At 44.1% G+C, this 21884-nt stretch overlaps 1 protein-coding gene across 4 annotated transcripts in view; it reads left to right on the forward strand.

Moving 5' to 3' along the window:
* The window catches only part of WAPL (WAPL cohesin release factor), a 42279-nt gene extending 23445 nt beyond the window's left edge, over positions 1 to 18834 (forward strand). For 3 of the 4 annotated variants that reach the window (XM_070946518.1, XM_070946520.1, XM_070946519.1), the window contains 12 exons: positions 164 to 275; positions 1977 to 2201; positions 2658 to 2769; positions 2924 to 3021; positions 4628 to 4704; positions 6261 to 6436; positions 7704 to 7819; positions 8260 to 8421; positions 12008 to 12215; positions 13311 to 13399; positions 15090 to 15185; positions 16328 to 18834. In XM_070946518.1, the coding sequence (XP_070802619.1) occupies positions 164 to 275; positions 1977 to 2201; positions 2658 to 2769; positions 2924 to 3021; positions 4628 to 4704; positions 6261 to 6436; positions 7704 to 7819; positions 8260 to 8421; positions 12008 to 12215; positions 13311 to 13399; positions 15090 to 15185; positions 16328 to 16393 (1537 nt within the window). In that variant the 3' untranslated portion in view covers positions 16394 to 18834. The remainder of the gene's footprint in view (positions 1 to 163; positions 276 to 1976; positions 2202 to 2657; positions 2770 to 2923; positions 3022 to 4627; positions 4705 to 6260; positions 6437 to 7703; positions 7820 to 8259; positions 8422 to 12007; positions 12216 to 13310; positions 13400 to 15089; positions 15186 to 16327) is intronic. The other variant, XR_011600538.1, reaches the window with a different exon arrangement.
* The last annotated feature ends 3050 nt before the right edge of the window (positions 18835 to 21884 follow it).

Consider the following 21884-nt stretch of genomic DNA (forward strand, 5'->3'; position numbering starts at 1 on the left):
TCTAATAAAGATATGTATATTTTTTAAAATTTTTCTGATGGGTCAACAGTATATTACTGCTTTCTCTTTTGCATAAACAGCTCTCTTTGATCTGGCATCTATCTGCTTTTTCTATTTGCTCAATTCTCATTAAATCTTGCTTCATTCATTCATTCATTTTTAGTGTTATCAGTCTGGCGACCAAGTGCGCCATGCCCAGTTTCCGAATGCATTTGAGAGCACATGGAATGGTTGCGATGGTCTTCAAAACACTGGATGACTCACAGCACCACCAGGTACCTCTGCCTCACATCGTTCGCTGTAGTTCAGAACTGTGTTTTCAGTTGACTACTGTTCTAAGGAAAATGTTTTTTGCATGTATTAAAAGATTAGGAACCATAAACTAAAAATGAAGTTTTAGTTTACTTTCTGTCCATTTCTGCTGATGATGTTGGCACTCTTTAAAATACTTGTGAAGGTACCGTTCGCGGGATTTCCTGTGTTTTTTTTTTTTTAATTTGCTTTATATGCCGCCCTTCTCCGAAGACTCAGGGCGGCTTACAATGCGTTAAGCAATAGCCTTCATCCTTTTGTATATTTATACGAAGTCAGCTTATTGCCCCCACAAACTGGGTCCTCAATTTACCTACCTTAGAAAGGATGGAAGGCTGAGTCAACCTTGAGCCTTGGCAAGATTCGAACCCTGCAGTAATTGCAGGCAGCTGGTCTTAATAACCAGCTTAATAACAGGGTGCCTTAAACCCCTGTACTACCAAGGCTCTATAACACACGATGTAATAATAGTAATAATAATAATAATAATAATAATAATAATAATAATAATAATAATAATGTGTTAAATTTATATGCTGCCCAACTCCTAGAAACAATTGAAGAATTGTTAAAAACAGTTAAGAAAAAAGCAACACACACACACACACACACACACACACACACAAACGTACAAACACAAAAAGAACACAAAGAAATAAAGATGGCAGAGAAGACAAATCCAGGTAGGAACAACAACAACAAAAAGGGTTGTATCTATCACTCTTGCTAACGTGTCCTTCGGAATACCAATAGGATGGGGGCCTTTTGAATCTTTAAAAAACATTTTTTTTTTTTTTTTAGTAAAGCAGGAAATGAGAATATTTCCTCCACGAGGAAGTGCCAGGCTTTGTCTTTACCAAGGGCAGCACAGTCGCATTCCATAGTAACAGTTTTGAAACTGTTTATATATCATGGGTGGCTTCTCTCTTGAAAGAATCAGTCTGCTAGCAATATGGAAACCCTGCCAGCGCACAAAGGATTGGTGCCACTCTGAATTCTGAATGCCTGGTCTCCAGTCCGGAACCGTGGCTTTGAGCATGAAACATCTGTTTGGCATGGGAAGCAGGGTGTTTTTGATCATATTGGAAGTGTTTCAAAGGTCCAGAGCCGATCGAAACGTCCAATTTGTCAGAACGACAAATTGTTTTGAATTCAGGGCCATGCGAAGTAGTAAGGCTGGGCACGGCACTGTTGAACAGCTTGATTTGAATTTTTGAAGGAGAGGAACACTTTGAGTATGCGCTGCATGCTCCAGAAGTAATGTCTCCGCATTAAATTGAGCATAAAAATATCTGTGGTATAGATTTTTGGGATAATTATCTCACAATCTTTGTACAGAAGTCTTTGTACCAAACATATGCAAGAATAGACACCGTGCGCACATACATGCAAATATGTACATGAAATTGGCTTTGACTGCTGTTGCTAAACATTAAGGAGAAGTTACTTATTTCAAGTGAATAGATGTGTATTCTAAGGGAAATGTATTTTAGGTAAAATAGAACAATAATAAAATTCCCTAGTCAGGAAAATCTAGCTAGCTTTCATTTAGAATTGTGAATTCATGACCCTTCAAAAACGACTTGAAACAACCAACCTAGTCTCAACGTTCTCCTACTCAAAGGAACCTTTTTCCTGTTCTTTTCTTTTTCTTTTTGCCGAAGAACTTGTCGCTTTGTACAGCAGCTTTAATGTATATCTTGAGCAGAGATCGCTTAAACATGGATCTAGACAGAGCCAGCTTAGATTTAATGATCCGACTTCTGGAGCTCGAGCAGGATTCCTCCTCCAAGTTGCTTAACGAAAAAGACATGAACAAAATCAAGGAAAAAATCCGAAGACTCTGTGAAACTGTTCATAATAAACACCTGGATCTCGAAAACATAACGGTGAGCACTAAGTTTACCTCTTTTTTAAAAAAATCATATGGAAAATGCAGAGAAACAGCAGTTACAGTTATATACGGTGCATTTTTATTCAACATAGCAGTAGCACTGAGACTTATATACCACTTCATAGTGCTTTACAGCCCTCTCTAAGCGGTTTACAGAGTCAGCCTCTTTCCCCCAACAATCTGGGTCCTCATTTTAACCACCTGGGAAGGACAGAAGGCTGAGTCAACCTTGAGTCTGGTGAGATTCGATCTGCCAAACTGCTGGCAGCCGGTGATCAGCAGAAGTAGCCTGCAGTACTGCACTCTAACCACTGCGCCACCGCGGCTCATTGATCGCACATGGAGGGAATCTGCCACGAAACATATATAAGTTTGCCAGTGGTTCTATTTTGTGGGAGGATTTTGCCTTTTGGCTGTAATTATATACAGATTTCACTTGTGTGTTTTCTAGACCGGTCATTTGGCAATGGAGACCCTTCTCTCTCTCACTTCAAAGCGGGCAGGCGACTGGTTTAAAGAAGAGCTGCGACTTCTGGGAGGTCTTGACCATATTGTAGATAAAGGTATTAATTTTGTCTTAAAAGGTACTTAAGTTTTATAACTGGAACGTATAACAATCTGTTGATGAATATCTTAACGCCATTTCGGGAAAGTAAAAAAAAAATCTTACAAAATGTCTTGCCGGCTTAATAATCATACCCGTCTTTTGTTTCTCAGTTAAAGAGTGCGTGGATCATTTAAGCAGCGACGAGAATGAAGAGAAATTGGTGGCTTCACTCTGGGGAGCAGAAAGATGTTTACGGGTCTTGGAAAGTGTAAGTATGAAATATCCTGAAGAAAATGGATGTTGAACCAGAATAAGGAGAAAGTGGTGTACGTGATGCCTCGTTTATTGGCTGGGGTTTGCCTTATTTGCTTCGCTGCGGCTTGAGGGAAGACATTTGGTTCTGCTTTCTGAAGTTGTCTGTGTTGACAGAGCTTTTGGTTTCAGGGTTTTTTTGAGTGGGGAAGGTGTTTGAGTGGGTCTGCCGAAAAATAATAAATAATAAGTAACATTGATAAGAATGATGGCGAGTGGTGCGGTGGCCCAGAGGTGGAACTCTCGCCTCACAATCAGAAGGCTGTGAGTTCGATCCTAGGTAGAGGCAGATATTTCCCTTTCTGGGCACGATGAGAATATATCAGCTGAATATAACTCTGCACTGGTGACAGGAAGGGCATCCAGCCAGTAAACACTCAGCTCCAGTTCAGTTGCCCAGACTCCACACCGCAAGGGATTATGGGGTCATTAAATGGAGATGATTGACAAGAATGATGGCGGCTTGAAGTGATTCTGGCTCACGTCGGTTTTGCAATTGCTAGTGGAAGGCTGACTTATTTAGTGATCCCCATGCAGGTACAGACACAGTCGGCATCCCAGAAAGTGTTCTGTCCCCGTCCCACACACGCACCCCCACAGACGGCCCAGAGTTAATAAGCCACACGACAAAATCTTTGAAGATAAAGCTGGCAGCAACCCAGTGGCTAGCTGCCAATTCAGACTTTACTCACACAAAACAAAGATTAGACTGCAAACATTCCGATAAAGCCGGCAAAGTTTCCGCAATACAAGGATTAGTCCAAATGTAATCCAACAAGGCACACAGAAGTCCAGTAACGCAGAGATCATGGATTATTTCTAGTTTTTGCTCGTCACAAACTGAACCGGCCACCACACCCACATTTATACCCTGTGGGGTGTGGTCCAGTGACTCAGCTAATCTCTGGCATGCCTTCCCCTCTGCTGCGCATGCTTCTCCCTGCGCCTCTGCTGAGGGTCCAGCCAGCACTTATCTCCTTCGTCGCTGTCCATCTGTGGCTGTGGGGACGTGCTTGGCTCTGAGCCTATCTTTTGGCCTTCGGTGTCCTCCGGAGGCATTGCCAGAGAGAAGGGTCCTGGAGAGGGAGGTCTTACCAACTCCTCTCCCTCACTCTCAGAGTCTGCATCTGTCGATAGCCCAGGCTCAGGCAACGGAGCCACAACAGAAAGAGCCTAAACCAGGTCCTCACTCTTTCACTTAAAGCAACCTTTACTTCTCAACCTTGTTCACTTGCAGCATTCTGGGAAATTCTGGGAGTTGGAGTCCATCCATTTTAAAGTTGGCACGGTTGGGAAGCACTGACTTAAAGGACCTCTGTGGCCTCAAGAGGCAGACCCCATGTTTCTGCCTCCCATGTTGTTTTTGTAATCCTAAATTTCCAGTACATTTAAAAAATATATTAATCTTCACCATTTGTTATTGTGCAGTTCAAACACTGGATTAGAGCTTGGTCACTTTCTGTTTACAAGTTAGGCTGCTGAATGTTGCCAAAATACAAGCATTACTCATTTAAGAAAGACTTAAGGAGTTAGTCTTTTGACAGTTTATTTTTTCCCCCCAGGTAACAGTTCACAATCCGGAGAATCAGAGCTACTTAATAGCATATAAGGATTCACAGCTCATCGTCTCTTCAGCTAAGTAAGTTCTAAATCATATTTATTTTAATGGTATAACGATTATTTAAAAGACTCCATCAACTTGGCTCAGTGGATATTTAAACTTTGAAAGTTTTACGCCTTGAAGCTTTTCTGTGCTGGCTTCTCTGAATTTACAGAGAAAAAGTGAAAAGTGAGCTGGGTTTTTTGGTGACAGCGTGCTATTATATTTGTATTTATTGACTGTAATTATTTTGATAATAAGTTTTATAAGAATGTTTGGGATAAGTGTGTTGACCTTACACAAACATTTTTAATCTTTAGAGAATCCCTTTTTTCAGTAAATGAATCTCAACCTTTGATTCCGTGTATTGGAAAGTGGTGTGTAGGATTTAATAAGAGCCATCAAGAAGTAACAAAAGATAGAAACCTTCTCATCCGTCTCATAAATTGTTAAATGTAATTTATGAATTCTGACGAGAAGAATTTGTTGGAAATAATTTACACGTTTCTCCTATTTATCTGCATTTCTCCGATTTGCACCATAGATGTTTAGACTGATTCATATACCAATAAAGGAGAATAATTAGAGCTCAGGATTGAACTGTGGGGTCCTTGGTGCTCTTTGAACTTGATTGTATTCTTGAAGATGTTTCATGACCCAAACTAGGTAATATCATCAGTGCTGTGCACTGAATCTCAAACTAGTTTCAGTGATGAAACCTCTGCAAAAAAAAAAAAAAAAAAAAAAAAGACTAGATTCCTTCTTTGTGGTTAGAGAGAAAATCTTATGCACCTCTTAAGTGGTGCTCCATACTGTGCTGGACCTGGAGCAAGCACTGGGCGCATGAAGGAGCTAAGATTCCAGATTTTTCTTTCCTCTGTCTCACTGCTTCTTCTGTAGACAGCTACCGTATTTTTCGGAGTATAAGACTCATCAGAGTATAAGACGCACCTACCTTTTTTGGTGAGGAAAAGAAGAAAAAGAAATCTCCCTCTGCCTCCGAGCAATTTTGCCTCCTTGCGGCAAACAGCCTGCTTTACTTTCATTTTCGTTTTCAGCATAGCTTGATTAGCACAAGGAAAAAAAGAAAATCTGCTCCGGCAATTTACCTCCTTGCAGCAAGCAGCAGAGCCCTGCACAAAGCAGCTGAGAGCAAATCAGCTGAGAGTCGGGATCAATTTGTGCTAATTAGGCTGTGCTGAAGCTGAAAGGAGTTGCTTTTTCTTGCTGTTTGCTTGCAAGGAGGTCACTGCTGGGAGGCAGAGGCCAAAGGGTGGGGGCCAGTGGGTGGTCGGGGCTACATTTGGTGTATAAGACGCACTTAAATTTTCATCCCCTTTTATTTTTACCTGAAAAATATGGTATATACAGTTATATACATACAACAGCGGCTTTTTCAAAGGTAATGCTAGCAGCTATGCTAATAATGTGGGTCCTAAGATTGTGTAGCAGTCATTGCTGTGGCTCGCTGTATTAGGACGACATGATAGATGACATTCAATTTCCAGTCAGAACTTGTTGTTGGAAACATTCCTTTAAGGCATGAGATGCAGGGATAATTTGGGTTGTGCCTTCTCGACTTCTTAATCTTTCAGAGCATTACAGCACTGTGAGGAGCTAATCCAGAGATACAACCGGGCAGAAGACACCATCTGTCTTGCAGACAGTAAGCCACTGCCTTACCAGAATGTAACCAACCACGTGGGTAAGGCAGTAGAAGACTGTATGAGAGCCATCATTGGTGTCTTACTCAATTTGACAAACGATAATGGTAAGTAACTCACTTGTGTAAGGAAGCATAGAAAAAGGCAACTGGTGGCGCAGACAGTTGATTCTCTCTAGAGAACATGTCCTTAGGACAGGGGTCAGCAACCTGCGGCTCTGGAGCCGCATGTGACTCTTTCACCCCTCTGCTGTGGCTCCCTGTCACTCAAAATATGCATCACAACCACCAATGTGCGACACCCGCCAGCACGTGATTTATTGAGCTTTTCAAGCCCCGGTAGGCCAACCATGGATGAATCCAAGAAAAGAAAAGTTTCAGAAGAAAACAGAACGTTTAATTCAACTACATAAGCTAGTTTTGTGGCTGCTCGAGAAATAGTCAGGCACGGGAAGGGTTTTGTGGCTCCCGGTGTTTTTCTTTTCTGTGGGAAATGGGTCCAAATGGCTCTTTGAGTGTTTAAGGTTGCAGACCCCTGGCTTAGGACATAGCTTGAATGGCAGAAGTATTTTGGGGGGCGGGGGTGGTTTGCTGGGTGATGTGATGTAAAGTAATCCATGAAAGTAGATTCTTTGGGGATCAACAGGTCAAATGCCATTCAGGCATCAAGAGGAAGAAAAAAATTTAGACAAAGGCCTGTCTGGGTTGAACGTGAGGTGGTCCCTCAGTTGAATCCCGTTAGCCTTGAAAGTCCTTTTAACCCTTCTGGACCTATCCATGTCTTATATTCAGTTTCACCCACTTGTTAGCGGCAGCATTGTTTGTCACAAAAATAAAATTTTAGTTTGTAGTCTTGACATAGCGGACAAGGAGATGCTCCGAAGAAGAACTGATGTTTTGTTAAGAGCAAAGTCTTCATCTATAGGGACGAAATGGACAATGGGTGACATTTATTTGTTAGATTTTTACCCCGCCTTTATTAGTAACTTTATTACTAAAAGAGCCATGGTGGCACAGTGGTTAGAATGCAGGGTAACTCGCTGCTCACTCCAGGAGTTTGATTCTGAATAGCTCCAGGTTGACTCAGCCTTCCATCCTTCCGAGGTTGATAAAATGAGGACACAGATTGTTGGAGGTAATATGCTGACTCTGTAAACCGCTTAGAGAGGGCTGTAAAAGAACTAGGAAGTGGTATATAAGTCTAAGTGCTATTGCTATTAGTAAGTCAAGGAGGCAAACACACATAATACTCCCTCCTCATATTTTCCCTACAACAGCCACCTCTGAATGAAAAGAGTGACTCAGATAAGAATTTAGGAATGTTTCTGGTTATAAAACAGACTCATCAGTTTCTCTCCACTATTAATGTTCGCAGAGTGGGGCAGTACCAAGACCGGGGAGCAAGAGGGACTCATTGGCACTGCTCTGAACTGTGTGCTTCAAGTTCCAAAATTCCTACCTCAAGAACAGAGATTTGATATTCGGGTTCTGGTAAGTCGAAAACCTCGTCTCTGCCCAAGTGTCTTTTGAAAATAAATCAATAAACTGTTTCTGTGGTTGCATTGCAGCCTTTTCCTTTTTAAGATTCTGCTGAGGCCAGTTTGGTCCCATCCAGCACTGAAAGATTTTCATAGCCTTTTGTGGGGTTTTTTGCCTCAGTGCAGGAAAAGGTTCTGGTTTAACTTTCAAGCTGCTTGGAGGCTTGTGACCCAATCGTTTGCAAAGCAGAAGGACCATTATCAGCGATACAAACATCTATAAATCTATAATGTGAATTCAGTAGTCAAGATTACCAAGATATACATCTACCTGTCAGAAAAGTTCCTTACAACTGTCTGGTCCATTTGAACACTCAATGTCTAAGTTAGGAATAACCACGGCATGTTTGTAATCCTTCTTCCCTCTTTTTTTCTTTTTCTTTTAATCTTAAGGGTTTGGGTCTTTTGATCAATCTGGTTGAATACAGCGCAAGAAACAGACATTGCCTTGTGAATATGGAAACATCGTGTTCCTTCGATTCCTTCTGCTTGGGAGAATCTGATGAGAGCTTAAGCACATCTGGACAAATGGCAGCTGTTCAGGCTTTAGTACAGGTGAACCCCATCTTTTTTCATCCAAAATATGTGCAGCTTGGTGATAATTCGGGGGGGGGGGGGAGTGTTATTGAAAACTGCCCATTCACAGAGGAGGCAGATAGGGTTAATTCTTCTCCTTTATCACCCTTTCTTTTCTGTCTCTCGCTTGCCTGGAATTGGTGCACTAATCTCTGGTGCCTGAAGCCAATCCAGGAACAGGGGTTCCTGGGGGCTAAACAGAAGTCATGTAGAGCTATAGGGACATGGTGGCTCACTGGCTAAGATGCTGAGCTTGTTGATCAAAAGGTCGGCAGTTCAGCGGTTCGAATCCCTAGTGCCGTGTAACGGGGTGAGCTCCTGTGACTTCTCCCAGCTTCTGCCAACCTAGCAGTTCGAAAGCACGTAAAAAATGCAAGTAGGAAAAATAGGGGCTACCTTTGGTGGGAAGGTAACAGCGTTCCGTGTACCTTTGGCATTTAGTCATGCTAGCCATATGACCACGGAGACGTCTTCGGACAGCGCTGGCTCTTCAGCTTTGAAACGGAGATGAGCACCGCCCCCTAGAGTTGGGAACGACTAGCACATATGTGCGAGAGGAACCTTTACCTTTACTTTTAGAGCTACTGGGAAAGTGGGAAAGCATTTGGGGACATTGATGAGTGACCAACTCCCATTGGTTGGTGCAATTAGAGGCTATTGGTTAGGTTCTGATTCTCATTGAATGTTTTCTGTTGCGCAATCTGAGATGCCCAGAGCCATTTTGGAGTGAGTGGGATGCAAGCTATAGCAAATAAGTAATAAATTTCATATCTTCACCAGGAGCTGACATTCAGCTACCTCTTGCGTATAGATTTTGCTAAGTCTTTGGGTATATCCCTCTCTTTCAGGCCCACCACAAAGGTTCTTTTCATTAAAAAAAATAATGATAAATCTACTCCAATGTAAAAGTCAGCCTTTATGTTACCTTTATTGACAAGCCTGCCTTAATGTCCATGGAGATTCTCAGTCATCCAGGTCACGGTTGTCCCAAAAGTGCTTTTTCAAGAGGCAGCTGGACTTTCTGATTTTCCTTGAAGACGTTTCGCTTCTCAGCCAAGAAGCTTCCTCAGCTCTGAAGAAGCCTCTTGGATGACAAGCGAAACATCTTCAAGAAAAACCAGGAAGTCCAGTTACCTCTTGAAATAGCACCTTTGGGACAAGCCTGCCTTAAGACTCACATGAGCCACATAAATTCTTAAAAGTAAGAATTGTTGCGAGCTGAAGGATGGTTCACGTACCCCCCTGGGAGGATCCCCTCCTGGGGGAGGGAACAGCCTCAACCCTCTGCCTTCTGGGAGGAGTAGACTCTTCCGTGGGAACCTCCATTCTGGGATCGTGGGCTGCTGCTCCCTCTTCATTTTGCCGATCTCAGCAAAACAGCACTGGCGAAAGGCAGGAAGGCAGGCTGTCAGCCGATTCGAGCACACAGCCTGAAGGTGAAGAACACGTATAACCTGCTTTGCTGGCGTAGTCCATCAATTGTAGACCTGGCGGGGAAGCTAAAGCGCAATCTCAGCAGAACATGGCAATTTCTGTTCATTTATTTCAACCAGTTCTGTGCCTGCCCCTGTGATGATAGAAAAGGGCTGATAAAAGCACGTCACACAGGTTCGGTGGGTGAGGCCCAGCTTTTTGAAGAGTTAAACTGCAGAAACCAGGCATTCATAGCAGGACACAATTCAGCATTTAACCCTTTGCCTGAAATTATCATCCCCTTATGCATTGTAAGCCGTCCTGAGTCTCCGGAGAAGGGCGGCATATAAATCAAATAAAAAAAAAAAAAATTGCACAGAAGAGGGAATATAGCCAGTCCTTGAAAACCATTGCCCTGCAGTCCAAATAGTTTCTTTTATGTACTCCAGGTTGGGTTGTGAGCTAGAGTTATACAGGAGCTGGTTGACCCTGTCTCCTCCCACACAGGGAGAATGTTTTTCCTGGCTGCAAAGAGCAGGAGGGAAAACAGCTGTGCCCGTTTCAAGTTATTGGGGCAGAAATCAAAACTTCCCTCTTATCACCTCTCCTTGGCAATTTTTCTCAGAAATATTATTTCTAATGTCAGCCAGATATTACAAAGCCTTAAAGGTTTCTCCCAGCCACCCTTGTGGTGAAGTATCTGGCATGGAAGTGAAACTCCATTTTATTCTGACAATCTTCCAAACAGAACAACGGGTGTATAAGGAGACTCATCCCTGCTTTGCTCCCATTTCCTCGACACATTCACAGAAGTATGCAAAATCTCAGATTTCGGCTTCATTTGGAAAGGTTCTAGAGCAGGGGTGTTGAAGGTTGGCAACTTCAAGACTTGTGGACCTCAACTCCCAGAATTCTTCAGCTGCCTGGTTGGGGAAATTCTGGGAATTGAAGTCCACAGGCCTTAAAGTTGCCAAAATTGGATGCACCTGTTTTAGAGGGTCTGCTGAATCTTTGCAAATCAGCCCAGAATCAACAGAATGAAAGCCTGGAGAGATTTGGTTGCCCTGCCTTTCAGATGAAGCAAATCTGGACAGGATAAGTAGCTTAAGGCCTCTTCCCTAACTCTAGCCCTACTCTCAGCAGCTCTGAATTCACTACCTGCCCCAAAGTCTTGGCCTGGCTTGACACAACCGCACTTTGTTTACCACCATCTGCAGAAGCGTCCGGGCGGGTGGGCGGAGCCTTCCGCCACCGCCACTACTGGTTCGCTCGATCCGGGGCAAACCGGTAGCAACCCACCACTGGTTTCAATCACATCAGAGTATTGTTTTTGCACAGACTTTCTACACTAGAATTGAAATTACCATTGGGCTGAATCCCAAAGCTCTTAACGGGATGCATGAATTTTTTTTTTTAATTTGATTTATATGCCGCCCTTCTCCAGAGACTCAGGGCGGCTTACAATGTAGAATTATAGTATTGTTCTTACCCGGCTCCCCAAACATGACAAACCCTCTGAAGTTGAAGCAATGATTCCTTTATTAGGAGCGCCCACAGCCCCGGCAAAAAGTTTTATCTCTCTCACAGCAGGCTAACAAGTCTGTCCAGCAGGGAGATGATTAGTTGTCTGCCACATCTATTCATCTCCGTTCCCTGCCTTTTATCCCCAGAGCTAGGGTGGGGCGTTGCTAGCAGCAGTGGCTCTTCCATCCCAAGGACCGGCCTATAGATTCCCACTGCTCTCCTCTCCTCTGCCTTCTGTGCATTCGCGTGTCAGGCACTGGACCCAGCTGTTCCTCCACTTCCTCATCAGCCACCTCCAGACCTGGGGGCTGTTGACTCTCCATCTGAGGACTGACAGACAGTCCAGGCTCCGCCTCTCTTTCTCTCTCTCTGCCAGCTCCATTCCCTCTTCCCCCTCGGAGCTCTCAGGTTGCCTTGATGCTGACCCTGACTCCCACGCCTCCTCCTCCTCCTCCTCCTCCTCTGATTCGGCTGTCGGAGAGGCCGGCAGCTGACACCCCCAACAAGTATATTGTGAAACGCTGAGTAAAAAGGGGAGCTGCAGTGAAGAGGGCGGTTGAGACGTTGGGAGTTAATGTAGTGTGGTTGACTTTTCTGACTCAACCATGGTTGGTTTTTGTCTTCTCAGTTGTTCCTGGAGAGAGAGAGAGCAGCACAATTGGCCGAGAGCCAGACTGACGAGCTGATTAAAGAGGCTCCCACCGCCCAGCATGACCAGAGTGGGGAGTGGCAGGAGACCAGCGGGGAGATTCAGTGGGTCTCCACGGAAAAGCCAGAAAACGCTGAGGAGAAAGAGAAGAAAGAAGAAGAAGAAGAAGAGCTGGATCTTAATAAAGGTGGGTGGCAGTGGCTGGACAAGAGGGCAGCCCATGAAATAGGCACTTAAAGGAGCCAGGATAGTGTGTGATTCTTGACCATCCTGGCTATTTTCTCATTTTTAAAAAAATCTTTTTGCTTAAGGCAGGGGTCCCCAAACATGGCAGCTTTAAGACTTGTGGACTTCAACTCCCAGAATTCTCCAGCCAGCATAGCTGGCTGGAGAATTCTGGGAATTGAAGTCCACAAGTCTTAAAGCTGTCAAGTTTGAAGACCTCTGGCTTAAGGTGTCAGCCCTTTGCGGTCTCTTTCCTGGAAATCCTTGTTTCTGACACTATTGGAAAGAATCTGGTGGCCCGTTTTCTGACTAATACATATTATTAAGAGGTATAAAAGCCTTTGCCAGTAGTACTGATTTTGTTTGTTTGTTTGTTTATTTATTAATCACATTTCTATACCGCCCTCCTCCCGAAGGACTCAGGGCGGTGAACAGCCAAGATAAAATACAGACAATACAAACATTAAAAGTCCCTTAAAATTATTAAATATTTTGGCCGAAACACAGATTAAAACAGATTAGTTGGAAGGGGGGGCTACCAGATCCCTTGGGGTTTTTTTGCTCCCATGGACTGACCGAGCTCTTCTCCAGCTGCAACGTCGTGTCTTGTTTGATAAAAGGAAGTTTAATCTTGTCTGTTGGTATCCGGTATCCTGGTTTCTTTTAAATTTCTATTTCTTTTCCTTCTCTCACTCCTTCATATCAATTTTTTGCAATGTTTTCCCTGGTGTCCTCTCACAGCTAACTGCAACTAATTTGATTGATGTGGGTTTTTTTTTTTTTTTTTTTTTTTTGAGCGCCGAATGTGTCTGTTGAATCTTATAATGTATTTATTGAGGAAAGAATGGGTTAATGATTGTCCTTGGGGTCAGGATTGGGTTCCAGTAAATCAGGAGTTGAGCCAGTGAGTTTCAGAGTCGAGCTGATCGGGGAGAAACTGCTGCTTTGTTCCTCGTTGGGATTGCTCGGTATTTCTCCGTGGTGGGAAAAAAATCAGGAAAGTTGTGTAGAATGCAAAAGGAGCCTATTGGTATAAAACCTTCTTGTTTGTTTACAGCCCTTCAACATGCCGGAAAGCACATGGAAGACTGCATTGTGGCCTCTTACACAGCACTGCTGCTAGGTTGCCTCTGCCAGGAGAGTCCAGTAAGGAAATTCACCACTTCTTGTTGTTGTTAGTTGCGAAGTCGTGTCCGACCCATCGCGACCCCACGGACAACGTTCCTCCAGGCCTTCCTGTCCTCTACCATCCTCTGGAGTCCATTTAAGCTCACGCCAACTGCTTCAGTGACTCCATCCAGCCACCTCATTCTCTGTTGCTCCCTTCTTCTTTTGCCCTCAGTCTTTCCCAGCATTAGGCTCTTCTCCAGTGAGTCCTTCCTTCTCATTAGGTGGCCACTGCATAACTGCATAACCCTTAGATGGCTGGAAAGAGTGGATTTGCTTGAAGCAGGGGAAGTGGGTTATATACAGCCTGAAACAGGGCTGAGATTCCGTAGGTAGAGAAAAGCTACCCGAAGTGTGCTTTTCTCCGGTTGTGGCTGTGTTTATAGTCTAATAGCACTTCTAAAGTGTTTACAAAACACACTTGAGGCTGTCTCATGTTCTGTATTGTTTGCTCTGGCTGCTGGAAGATCCCCAAGGTAATTTCTCGTCTTAGCATGTACAATGCAAGATCAACCTTGTTAACTCAAGGGCAGGGAGGTGGGGGGGGGATGGAAGGGGGAGTTGTTCAGCACACGAACTGCACTTTTGAAAAATCTGCAGCTGCCCAAGGCCCCTTAATGTCGTCATTGCCAGTGAGCAGGGCTAAATGTGTTTGGGCAGGGGGATTCCAGAATTAAAACATCTTAAGGAAATGAACGCCGACATGTGGACCTACATTTCCCCACTCCCAGTTGTCTCGTGTGCTGCCAAATTTATGTCATCGTTTAGGGCTGGGGACTGTGGCTGGCCTCCATCCCCCCCCCCCCCCCCCGATCTTGTTCATGGCAATGTCTGCTGGCAGGCTGGGAATCCCAGCCCAAGCAAATGAAGGAATAAAATATTTGATATTACGTCTGGGTTCTTTAGTCTGACACAACAAAGGCACCGCTGTTTGAACAAGCGCTTTTCTCTGACGAGCGCAGTCTCAACTGGAACAATGCTTAGTCATTGGGATCATTCGCAGCCAGAGAAAACGTTAAAATGGCAAAGCTTTTGGGAAAGGCTTCGCAGCTCTTACATACCCATACCACAGTGGAGGTGGAAAGGAGAGTGGTTGTCTTTCTCAAGAGCAGCGATAGCTTCCAACCTTTTTTGAAATGCTAAGACTGCTGACTTAGGCAATCTGTATACAAAAGGAGGGGGAATATCCACGAATGGCTGGGAAACTTTATGGCATCCAGTTTTTTTGATTTTGATTTTGATTTTGATTTATATGCCGCCCTTCTCCGGAGACTCAGGGCGGCTTACAATGCGTTAAGCAACAGCCTTCATACTTTTGTATATACTTTATACAAAGTCAGCTTATTGCCCCCACAAACCGGGTCCTCATTTTACCTACCTACCTTAGAAAGGATGGAAGGCTGAGTCAACCTTGAGCCGGTGAGAATTGAACTCACAGTTATTGCAGGCAGCTGGAAGCTAAATACTACCTTTAACAGTAGCATTAGTCTGCTGCGCCACCCAGGCTCCTTATTAAAGATATGCAGATTGATATTTGGACATCGGTCCTGCGTTTTGAGGCAGTGTGGATCAATGCGCGGACACTTATTTATTTCTTCCAGTGTCACGTTTTGCAAAATATTTTTCCTACAAGCTTGGAAATGTCCTGACGCAAAATTTATTTCCTTAGATCAATGTGACTACTGTAAGGACATACTTACCCGACGGGGACTTCTCAATCATGACTGAAATGCTCAAAAAGTTCCTTAGTTTCATGAACCTTACTGTAAGTAGATCTTCGGTGATTCTAATTATTTATTGCCTGACTACCTTCAGTAGCCTTGTTTGAATTATTATTATTATTATTATTATTATCTTTTGCAGCATAAGGCCAGGCAGATTTCTAGCTGATCTCGGCTAGAGGTTCACCACATACAGGCAGCCCGTAACAACAGTTCATTTAGCAACCACTCAAAGTTACAATGGCCCTGAAAAAAGTGAATTATGACCATTTTTCACCCAATTGTTGCGACATCCCCTCGGTCACGTGATCAAAATTCAGACGCTTGCCAACGGACTCATATTTATGACCGTCGCAGTATCCCGGGGTCATGTGATCGCCTTTGGCAACATTCTGGCAATCAAAGTCAACGGGGAAGCCGGATTCACTTAACAAACCGTTTTACTAACTTAACCACTGCAGCGATTCACTTAACAACGGTGGCAAGAAAGGTCGTAAAAATGGGGCAAAATTCACTTAGCAAATGTCTTGCTTAGTGGAAATTTTGGGGCTCAGTTGTGGTCATACGTTGAGGACTACCTCCCTCATATTAAACATCAGCTTTGGGAATTAGGCACAGCCAGAGAGCATTCTTCCACAGGGGTGTCAAACTCCATTTCCTTGGGGGCCGTTGTGTTTGACCTCGGAGTGGGCGTGGCCAGGGTGGGCATGGCCAGCTCGACATCCTGTAGCCCTCTGCCAGTGAAAATGGAGGCCCTCCCAGGCTCCATTTTTGCTGCAGGAGGCCGTTGCAGCTGAAAACAGAGCCCAGGACGGCTGCGGACAGCCCTCACAAGCTCCGTTTTCGCTGGCAGACTGCAGGCTGGTCCTTCAACTGCTTCCAGGGCGTCCTCGCGGGCCAGATCTAAGCACCCTGCAGGCTGGATCCGTCTTGAGTTTTACACCCCTGCTCTACCGGTTAGGGGAATAGGATGTTCTGGAGAGATCTGGAACATGGCGAGTTTCTTTCAAACGGCACCTAACAGTGCTTTTCCGTAAGGAGTAAGAAGCATTATTCCAGAACACTACCAGGCCTTGGCCAGACTGGCGCAGGTGGTCAGCAGAAAAACAAAACGCTCTGGCATCCCTCAAAAGGAAGGACGCCATCTTTAACATTTATCCCTGTTTTTGTCTCCTTGCTCACCCAGTGCGCAGTTGGAACCACAGGCCAGAAGTCGATCTCTCGAGTGATTGAATACTTGGAACACTGCTAGTTACCCCCGTTGGGCCACAGGCACTCGGAGGAGGGGGCTTTTTCTCTTAGAAAAAGCAGAGGAGGTGGCGACCGGCGTGCTCGGGGGATGCGTCAAGAGCATTCCTCAAGTCTCATTTTCTCTTTGGATTTTTAAGGCTACCTGGTCTCCCCACCACATCTGGCATTTTCCGAAGGACCGCTACCGCTTCAATCTGCAAATTTATCAAAAACGAGAAAAGGAAAAGATCTGGGGACCGAGAGAACTCACAATGTTTTCTAGTTAACTCAGCGCAGTATTTCCATGTATTTGGCAAAGTTTTATCCACCCTCTTTATTTGTCTGGCTTTTTTGTGACAACCTTCGAAGGGGAAAAAAAAAATAACGTACTGCGGGTAAGGCAACTGCTGTTTACTGTTGAGCCACTGTTCTTCTTTTCATGCCAGCCAGGGGCGAAGGCAGCTTTAGCTACTGAGGTATCGAGGAAAAAAAAAAATTCAAATAAAAATGCTCTGGGCAGCAGCGTTAGCTCTGATTTGAGTTTAATTTGCTCTTGTTTTTTGAAAGAGATTATTCCAAAACGATTTAAAAAAAAAAAGACATAGAAAGATTTTTTTAAATACTTTTTGCGATCTTAACTACTGTCTATATTTAAAAATGTGTTGGAATCCAAAGAGGTTGAGGCTCGGATAGTTTATTTTTTATACTGCTTTGATTGAAAATTGAGTTGTTGGAAGCTACTTCTCAGTTTTTGCAATTATTGTGGCCTAAGTACTGTAAACTGATGGACCGTATCACGTCAGAGCTCTGAGAGAGGCATGCAGAGAGAAAAAGATCCCCTCCCGGCCGGTGTCTATATCTATATTTTTTTAAAAATGCAGTAAAACATGCCCTGCTAAAGGTTAGTGTGAAACCATCCAGGGTAGTTTACACTTTGGAATAAGCAAAAACTTCTTAAATGCTGTCAGTTTGTTTCAAAGAAACATGGAGCTAAAACCATCCGGCGGACAAATCTTTCCAGATAAGGTAATCTTTCTATAGTTTGAGTTTTGAGCAGGTAAAACGCATACAATACAAAGCCTTAAATAGCTGAATATAGCAAAAATTTTGTTCAGTGTAGAGTCTAGTTCACAGCAAAGGATTGTGTTGAGACTTTTGTGGAACAAAGATCCCTGCAAAATACTTTCTTGTTTCATTCCGTTGTGTTTTTGAACATTAGGGACTCTCTTGCACTCATCGTCCCGACGGAATTGCTCATGACTTTTATTAAGCTGGTCTTGAATCTTCACAAAAGTTTCTCGGGGACATGTGTGTGTCACCGACACTTTTCACATTACCTGTGTTAGGTAGTTGCATCATCTTACTTTGAATTTGTAAAACTTGAAGCCATAAAAAAAAAAAAATTAAGTTCTATGTATAATGAGGGAAGGGAGAAATAACAAAAAATCTAACCTGCTTTTTAGATCTTGTTATCTCCGTGTATAAAATTACAAACGTGCTTTTGTATCAGTGCAAGCTGTACATTTTTTTACACACAGTGGCTGCCTTCTATGTCTTCCTATTTTTGATAATGCAGATTGTTGGGAATTCAGTATGGAAGTAAGTGATTAGAAACAAAAGCTTATCCTCTTCTTTTTTTTTAAAGAAAAAAAACACGTTCTCACCACTTTAAAGAAAACCAGGCACCCCCTTCCGTTCCCAAAAACGTACCAGTGTAACTTAGAAAAGACGGCTGAGGCTGTGTGTTTGCCCTTGGGTGAAGGACAAGGGAGAAACAACCGAATAAAGCTGAACTTGTAAATTATTTTTGCGATGCAGGATTTTTTTCTGGATATATATATATATTTTTTTTGGCATTTTTAGTTTGTAGAGCAAACGGCTTCCAGTTTGAATTTGATTTCATGTAGCTTTTAAGTTAGGCTTTTTGTGCGTGCGCCATGGCGAAGGACGATTAAATGCAATTCTGGGGGAATCAGGACCCACCCTTCTCTGTTACACTGGTAATGACCTGAATGGGAATTGATTAAAGTCTTGTGTTGACAGTTTTTAATTAACAGGCACTGAATGGATGCAGATGGTCCTGGGGGGGGGGGGTTTAAGGGTCAAGGGAAACGCCCCCTGTGGAGCTGCAGTGTATTTTCTTGTTTAAAACCCTCATCAAACTCTGCATTTCAATGGGTACTTGAGGCCAACCTTCAAATTGAAAAGTTTTTACAATAAAACTTTTTTTTTTCCCACTGTAAATATATGTGTAAATAAGCGCAATTGGAAACTAGAACCGTAGAAGAGTACTTTTCTGAATCCAATCCTATTTTTATTTTATACAGTATTTCTCAGCTGTGATCTTTGGAGCAAAAAGCCAACGGCAGGAATAATAGTTTGTACCAGTTTCATGAAGTATGTCTTTTGGTTTTTGTAAATAATTTTAACTCGAAATAAAAATTGCTACTTTCAATACATAAACCCACACGTAGTGAGCACAGTTTCTTGACACTGGAGAGTCTTGCCTGCCACATTTCAACCTGAAAGGGAAAGTAAGCATGGCTACCATCTGAATTTTCTCTAGTCTTCATGCGGAAAATAAGTGCCACGCTACAATATGATGGTTTCCTCTCTTAGGCTAAACTCCAGAGCATAAATTAGGCACCACAGGGATTTAACTCCCTAAGTTAAAAATCATAAAATTGGGCTGTGGAGTCAGTTCCCTAAGCCAGGGGTCTCTCACCTTGGCAACTTTACGACTTGTGGACTTCAACTCCCAGAATTCCTCAGCCAGCAAAGCTTTGGAATTCTGGGAGTTGAAGTCCACAAGTTGTAAAGTTGCCAAGGTGGGAGAACCCCGCCCTAAGCTACAGTATATCTGATGCCCATCTCAGCCAGAATGATCGCCAGATCATTGCTTCAAATAGCAAGTTCCTCTCGCTGCTAGGACGTTTTTCCTAAGGTGCAGCTGGGTTCTGTCCTCAAGTTCATTACCAGGTAGTCCTTGACTTACAACAGTTCATTTAGGGATCATTCGAAGTTGCAGTGTCACTGGACAAAAAAGGTGACTTAACAACTGTTTTTCACATTTATGGCCGTTGTAGCATCCCCGTGGTCACGTGATCAAAATTGGGATGCTTGGCGACGGGTTCATATTTATGACGGTTGCACTATCCTGGGGCCGTGTGATCCCCTTGTGTGACTTCTGACAAGGATCATCAATGGGGAAGCCAGATTCATTTAACAACCATGGTATTAACAGCTGCAGTGGTTCACTTAACAAATGTGGCAAGCAAGGTTGTAAAATGGGGCAAAGCTCACTTAAGAACAGGAACTTTGGGTTCCATTGTGGTTGTAAGTCAAGGACTACCTGTATTCGCTCTGGAAAAGGAGAGTTGAGCAACATCCCTTCAGGTGTTTGAAAAGATGCTGTCATTTCCCTCTCCTGTAGGACTCACCCATCTCCTTCAGAGTTTTTGCCATGGTGCTCGGTCCCCACTGTGTAATGGAAGATGCATTGCAAGCTCTAGAACAGGGGTCCCCAACCTCAGGGGCTGCCACAAAGAAGAGGCAGTCAAGCTATTCTCCTGTTCTGCCCCAGCTACGGGTCCCAAGAAGTGTAGCACACACACACAGCTCCAAAAACTCGGTTTAATACAAACAGAGCCCTTTCAAAATGCAGGCTTTAACCACAAATGTCCTTATCACCATGCTATGAATTACAGAGATTAAACAGTCCGACAAGGGTTGGCAATCAGCCCAGAAACCAAGTTGTAACAAAAAACTCGCTCTCAAAATGCTCTGCGTAGGACCAAACTGTTGTTTCCAGCAACATTTGCTATCTGTGTGCGAACTTAAATAGGCTGGGGGAGTGGCCAATGAACCCCAAGCCTTACTCTCGAGGAGATCTCCTGAGTAGCCACTCCTGCCTTTTGGCAGCCCTGCGTGCTCGAGCATTGAGAAGAGGCTCCTCCACTTCACTCTCTTCACTTGAAGGAGCCTCTGGAGGTTCTGAAGGCCCTGGCTGAGTCTCTGCCTCTGGCACCACATCCTCTTCAGCCTCCTCACTGTCCGACGCGAGCACCAGCTGCACAGGCTGCTGGCGCGACACCACACCAGCCTCCTCGTCGTCTGGATCAGCCACAATCCGCGCAGGCTGCTGGCGGGCCACAACATCTCCAAAGCACCTGAAGGCAAGACATGAAGCAATGAACGGAAACTAATCAAGGAGAGAAGCAACTTAAGGAGAAATTTCCTGACAGAACAGTTAATCAGTGGAACAACTTGCCTCCAGAAGTTGTGAATGCTCCAACACCGGAGGTTTTTAAGAAGATGTTGGATAACCATTTGTCTGAAGTGTGTAGGGTTGAATAGAAGACCTCCAAGATCCCTTCCAACTCTGTTATTCTATTCAATCCCGGACCACAGCCCACTACCAACCCTTGTGCCGTTCAAAACCGGGTCATGCAAGCACAGGAGCGCACAGATGCTCACTTGTGTGAGCAGTGGGTGAGTATGCGCATGCAGCTTGATTGACGTGCCCGCCGCTTGTGCAAAAAGGAACTGCATACGCATGCTTGCCTGCCACTTGCATGGAACCATCCCGTCCACAAAGCCGGAAAGGTTGGGGAACTTCGCTCTAGAAGCTACTGAAGTATTAAACGTTGCCTTGGGTCACACATTATTTACCCCTTAGATGACCTGCTAATCCAAAACGTACTGGTGTTGGTCTGTTTTTTAACACTCAAATGTGTGTTACATTTGCAGCATATAGAACAGTGATGGCTAACCTTTTTGCCATCATGTGCCAGGAGTCGGGGTGGGGGCGCACACGCGCGTGCCATACCCATAATTCTATGTGCCCTGCCCCCGTGCATGTGTGTGGGACCCCCCCCCCCCCGGTACTGGCATGCAATGGCATGGTAGGCCCGTTTTTTTGCTCTTCCCAGCCTCCAGAGCCTTTCTAGGAATCTGGGGAGGGCGAAAACTGCCTTCCCCCCCTCCCTGAGGCCCTCTGGAGGCAGGAAACTACCTGTTTCCCTACCTCTGGTGGGCCCAGAAGGCCCAAAAATCAGCTGGCGGAGCTGAGCTCGCGTGCCCACTGATATGGCTACGTGTGCCACAGATTCGCCATCACGGATACAGACTGTTCTATTGAGATTTTACCTACACCGGTAACCAAATAGCTCATAATTTGAATGCAAGAGGTTACAAACTCATCTTTCTTTCACAGCTGCTACTTTGGATTAACCCCATTGCTTCCCTTAGATGACCCCAAGTGTCAGAATAAAGTGGACAGGGTTTTTTTTTTTTTTTTTTTTTTTTTTTAAATAAGCAGCTTGGAGTGATAGGAGAACCTGTCTTGCTGAGCAAAGGGCAGTCTAACATGGGATTTTCACAATCCTGCTCTGATGAATGGAGAACAGCTTTGCTTATTACATGAGCTTGATGGCCACAGCTCTGAACATTCCTCTCCATGGGCATTACTGGAGAGAGCTGACACACCTTGAGACCAAAGTAAATTTTTATCT

Source organism: Pituophis catenifer, unplaced genomic scaffold, assembly GCF_029215685.1.
Source record: "Pituophis catenifer annectens isolate HBS135680 unplaced genomic scaffold, rPitCat1.0.hap2 SCAF_6, whole genome shotgun sequence".
NCBI lineage: Eukaryota > Metazoa > Chordata > Lepidosauria > Squamata > Colubridae > Pituophis > Pituophis catenifer.